The sequence below is a fragment of the Populus euphratica genome, unplaced genomic scaffold (genome assembly GCF_000495115.2).
Source record: "Populus euphratica unplaced genomic scaffold, PopEup_1.0 scaffold448.1, whole genome shotgun sequence".
Classification (NCBI taxonomy): Eukaryota; Viridiplantae; Streptophyta; class Magnoliopsida; order Malpighiales; family Salicaceae; genus Populus; species Populus euphratica.
In genome coordinates this window covers 434,708-440,515 of record NW_011500031.1, presented here as the reverse complement: position 1 = coordinate 440,515, position 5,808 = coordinate 434,708, and the positions used below count along the sequence as shown (strand labels likewise).

Here is a 5,808-nt window from a genome sequence, read left to right as displayed (position 1 = left end):
CAAGTTGTTGTATTCTTTGTGATTCTTCTGAAGATTTTTAATCTAGCTCTATTATCCACTTTCAAGATAAGTTTGTTAGAGTATGTTCATGTCTTTTTTTAGAGGTCGTTTTCTGATGTTGAGATTTAAAGCTTTTTTTAAACTATTTTTGACTGATTTTATTGAACTATCTTTGCTGTTGTGGAAACATTTTCTGTTGAATTATTCATTGTTCATTCTTTGTTTGTATGATAATTTCAGATATTAGTGTTTTTTTTTTTTTGCTTGCTGAAAAATATATACTTACTGATAGGGGTGTTAAAAAAAATCAATCAACTGATTAAACTAATAAAACCGAGAAAAAATTAACAGGAAAAACAAAACCTAATAACCGATTAACAAATAAATAAACTACCTGGTTTGGTTTTGATTTCAAAAATTTTAAGTCAATTGAACCAGACCAAACCGAATCTATTTAATTGAATCTAAATAACTTAAAAAAAAGATATAAAAAAAAAACATCCATAAAGACCTTAACCCTAAATCATTTTATCTCTTTCTAACTGCCTTGCTCCTACTCCTTCTTTTTTGTACTATTCTCTCTCATTTTTTTTCATATTAAATGCCCCCTCTCGTTCCATTTTCTCTATACTCCTCTCTTATTTTCTCTCATATTAAGTGTTAACATTAAATTTTACTTTTAAGTTTTGAGTTTTTGACACTATATCTCTCTACCTTCTCCTACAATTACTCTTTTAAGGTTTCTAGTTTTTCATGCTAAAAAATTGACTTGAATTGAACAAAATCGATTCTCAGTTTAATTTGAGTTATATTAACAAGGAATACTATTTTTCAATTCGGTTGAATTTTTGGGTTAAAACCAAACCGGATTAAATCATGAATATCTCTACTTATTGATATGAATTTTTTTTAAAAAATAAAATTGCTTGAACTTATATTAGTGGTTATTTTAAGAAATACATTTTATAATGAAAAATGCTTGAAGATTAAAAAAAAACAATTTGTTTAAAGTTTTTCCATGTTGGAATTAGTTGCTAGGTTGCCTGATGAAATAATTTAACATTTAAAAATGTTTTATTAGGATTGGTTCGTGACTTTAGAGGAATGCGTCTCATGTTTTTTAATTAATGGGGTAAGAATGCTTTTTATTATTATTATTATTATTATTATTATTATTAAGGGTGTTATAGTGAAATTGGTGGTTTCAAGTTTTTAAATGCTTTTCATTAAAGATTCAAACAATCAAGGTTATTACTTTTATGCATGAACAAAAGGCATTGGATCATTGTTATGGTCATTTAAGGTGTTGCATGTAGAATTGAGAATTTTTGACAAGTTGTGAATTGTTCCTGGCTCATCACTTCAGGGGGTTGTTGCTGGCTCATCACCTCCTTTTCTGCACAAAAAAAATTGTATATTTTTATTATGTGTTTTAAAAGGAAATTACAACAGATGGTTCAGATCTATTACTGTCATTGGTTTCATTTCTTTTCTTTTCAATTAATAAAGTCATTATTGGGTTCTTGAATATCATATATGCAATTAAAACAATAAAACAAAATTATTTGAAAATTCCTATAATCTCGTTAGATAAATTTAGAGTTATTTAAGAATTTATTACCTACAGATCTATTCTTCTCTGTTTTTGAATAATTCTTTAAAAGCTAAGTTTTTATAATCCATAAACCATAAGCCGTTTAATTGTTCAATGTTCAAATATAATCCATACAAACGACTAGTAAGAAATCTCCTAAATTTCTATTTAGGGGAGAAATTGTTATGCCTAGAATGTTATCTTTTTATTTTATGACTTATATAGTTTTTATATCTAGCAAATAACCTTAAAAAAATAAAAGGTATATATTTATATTTATAAGGAATCCTAAAAACTCTAAATAGCAAAATATATATTGGCCCTTAAATAATACCCATATATTATTAAAGGATAATTTTAAAAATTTAATCAATTAAGTCCCACTTGTGATTATTCTATGACTAAAATTATAATCCCTAAATTAAATACATTATAGAATTTAATTTCTAAAATTATTTGTAATCAAGTCATATTTAATTAATTATTATAATTTAATTTTTAACTAATTATTATTAATATGTGTGATCAATTAGGTTCCTAATATATTGGTCCAACTATAAATTATAATTCTAAATAAATAGAATTAAATAAATCAAATAATTTAATTTATTATTAATTTAATAATTGATTAATTTATATTTAAAAATCAAGTACTATATCATTTAATAATATATCATTATTCTTCAAATATTAAAAAAATTATAAGTGATTTGATTTAACTTTTAAGTAACCGGTTTCTTAGTATAATTATTATAAATATTTAAAAATTAAATACATTATATAGCAGTATATCATAATTCTTTAAATATTAAAAAAATAATAAATAATTTGATTTAACCTTTCATAAATATTTTTATTATTTTTTTGGATTATAAGTTTTATTTTTTCTCTTTTCATCCTTTAAATTAGACCCAAAGAATAGCGAAAAGAACACCTCTAAATACCATAAAATTTATCGATTTTGTGATTGTTAAATTAATCTTTTTTATTTATCCTTCTATTTATTTATCTGATTAGACAAAATCAAATAGGGATTCAGTCTGGTTTGTTCATATTGTCTGTTAAAATAAGCACAAATATTCTGTTTCATGACGTGATATTTTTGTATATTAAGAAAATTTTAAAATTGTTCATTATTTTTCTGAAGGTCCCAAAAGTCTGGCCAGAAAGCCCGTAGCCAGAACTCGGGCCGAGCTAAAAATTAATCACGCTGTTTTAGGACCGACCCGAACCACAACCTGGACCATGAAAAGTAAAACACACAGTGTCCAAGTTTCCAAAGGATAACGGTGAACCGGGCCGAACTCGATAACTACGGAGAGCTCATTGAAGAGAGGCGCTAACCGAACCCCAAACACCCCAACCTAGGGCCCAAAAAGAGGTCTTTCTTTTTTACTCAAACCCTTAAAAAGCCGTAGGCCTTCATCTTTCATTGACAGCCGCGCTGCGTCTCTCTCTGTAACAGGTGTCTCTCCCTTCACATCTCCTAGCTTCTCCCCCTCCACACCCTTGCGCTGTTGAATTGTTATGTTGTTGTTTTTTGTATTTTGCAAGTAACCCAGGACTTGGGGTAATCTTTGTCTTGTATGTTGTTTGCTTTACGAACGAAGGACATTGTTGGATCTGATGAGTTTTAAGCACTGCTGACTATTTTACATATGCTTACCTTTTAGGTCTCTGCAGTCGTTTCTGCATGCTTGGCTGCTGATAAAATGAAAGGTTAAATAGATACAAGATAAACCTTTTATGTTATTTTCCTTTTTGTACATTTGTTTCACCGTCTCTGATCCTGCTGCTTTGATTTTGATGCGCGGCTTCTTATTGTCTAATAAATAATGAGAAAAAAAATGCTTGGCGAGATTTTAACTGCTAGTTTCAGCTCAATATTTAAACTCCCAATGCTTTGGAATGATTGAACAATTGGTTATAATTTAGTTTCTACTAGTGAGTGTGGAACTGGCTGTAGTGATTATGAGTTATTTGTTGCTCAGTGATGCTTTCTTCGCAGCCTGCTGTTGAATGCTTTTTTTGGTTTCTTATTTTCATCTATGAATGAATAGGAAGACTTGTATTGGTTAACTTAAGGGCTCATGGTGTTTCAATGGAAACTAATTGAGATTGTACTCTGCTTGTATTATAGTTAGCTTAAGTTTTACCTTTTTCATGTTGTCAGCTTGATTCCTATCACTTTTTGAATTGTACAGACAGTGTCATTTTTCTAACTCTGTAACATGTATACTCTTTCAGGTAAGACATGGTTAAGCATAACAATGTTGTGCCAAATGGGCACTTCAAGAAGCACTGGCAAAATTATGTCAAGACATGGTTTAACCAACCAGCTCGAAAGACTCGCAGACGCATTGGTGAGTAGCATCTACTTTGCCTTTATTTTGTAATGGAATTTACCCATGTGCTGCACCTATTGTTTCTAGGGTCCTCATTTGGAAGTACCTTTATTAACAATATTCATTTCTGTGTTATCTATGAAATCATTTTTAGCTCGTCAGAAGAAGGCAGTCAAAATCTTTCCTCGACCTACTGCTGGGCCTCTTCGACCCATTGTACATGGCCAGACTTTGAAGTATAACATGAAAGTGAGAGCCGGTAGGGGGTTTTCTCTTGAAGAACTCAAGGTTAGTTGGTTTTCCTTTTCCTGACTCTGCAGAGTACCTTTTCACGTTTCATCATCTTCGAGTCTCCAAAATGCTTAATTGAAGAACGAATTGCATGCATTTTTTTAATGCTCTAGTTTATGGTGTTTCTATTTTACACTTGTATAAGATCTGTGTTTATCTATGCCAAGTTTCTGATTTGTGCTTGAAGTGTTTTGTGATAACTGTAATTGGAGATGGATTTATAGGTGCATTTAGTTTTCATTACACATTTCTTTTTGAGGGAGGATATGTGAATTTGTTTTAGGCCTTGTAATGGTCTTGGGGATTGTTTTCACTTTCTATGTGATATTGGGTACTTGTGGTTCCATGGCGTTGGTTACTTTTATTTAGTTTTGTAGGATGAATAACCCATTTCCTTTTCCTTGTCCAGGCTGCTGGTATTCCAAAGAAACTTGCTCCGACAATAGGAATTGCGGTTGATCACCGTCGCAAGAATCACTCCCTGGAAGGACTCCAGGCTAACATTCAGAGGCTGAAAACATACAAGGCCAAATTGGTTGTCTTCCCAAGACGTGCTCACAAGTTCAAGGTATTTTCTTGGGTATGCTTGACTAATATGATGATTGACTGGTTTTCCACTTGGAATTTCATATTTATACTTGTATTCTTGCAGGCTGGTGATTCTGCTCCTGAGGAACTGGCAACTGCTACTCAAGTACAAGGACATATTATGCCTATTGCATGTGAGAAGCCATCCGTGGAGCTTGTGAAGGTCACTGAGGAGATGAAGTCATTCAAGGCTTATGACAAGCTTCGTGCGGAGCGTACAAATGCACGCCATGTTGGTGCCAGATTGAAGAGGGCTGCAGAAGCTGAGAAGGAAGAGAAGAAGTAGGAGTTAGACCCTGTCAAGGTGATTTTTGAGTGGGAACTGGGAATTTTGTTGTTTCATCTTGAACTGGGTTCAATTTACTGGTTTCCAACCTGTAGACTACCATAATTTTTTAAATTGTCAATCGAGTTTTAGCAAGGATTCTTAGTTTGTGGACATAATTTATTCAACTTTCTCCTTGTCCCACTGATGTGACTCGCAGTGCTCAAGTTCTGATAGATGTGTACATTTCAGGCTTGAATGGAACTGGTGCATTTCAACCGAATGTGTATCAGGATAAACGGATTTTGTTAAAAGGATTAACTTGTAAACTCTCCAAACCAAATAAAAAAATTTAAGTTTATTTTTCAATTAATTTAATATGTGAAAAATAAAATTTAAAATAAAATTTAATTAGAAAAGTAAGTTAAATTAACTTGTCAATTGACAATAATAAGTATTGAGACTCAAGATATGAAATTAATATAACTTTATAAAAATAAAACTAAAATAAATTATAAAATCTAATTCCTGATGAAATTAAAAAAATAGAGGCAATCAATTTAACTCGTAACCAAAATCATGAGACTATAATAACTTTATAAAAAACAAAATAAAATAAAATATGAAGCACAATTCTTAACTAACCCAATAATGGAGGGTTAAATTAAAAAAAATTAATAAAAAGCAAAAATATCCCAAGTACATCTAAGATAACTTTTCAAATT

General features: G+C 30.6%; 1 protein-coding gene across 2 annotated transcripts; it reads left to right on the top strand.

Annotated features, from left to right (window-relative positions):
* Window positions 1-2,959: 2,959 nt before the first annotated feature.
* Window positions 2,960-5,294, top strand: LOC105142487 (60S ribosomal protein L13-1-like). Of its 2 annotated transcripts, none has more exons than XM_011050143.1 (5): window positions 2,960-3,059; window positions 3,842-3,957; window positions 4,094-4,227; window positions 4,640-4,798; window positions 4,883-5,294. In XM_011050143.1, exons 2-5 carry the CDS (start codon window positions 3,849-3,851, stop codon window positions 5,102-5,104), a joined length of 624 nt encoding a protein of 207 aa, XP_011048445.1. In that variant the 5' UTR covers window positions 2,960-3,059; window positions 3,842-3,848; the 3' UTR covers window positions 5,105-5,294. The 2 variants fall into 2 exon arrangements, with proteins under 2 accessions (XP_011048445.1, XP_011048446.1); XM_011050144.1 differs by lacking the exon at window positions 2,960-3,059 and adding an exon at window positions 3,292-3,313.
* The last annotated feature ends 514 nt before the right edge of the window (window positions 5,295-5,808 follow it).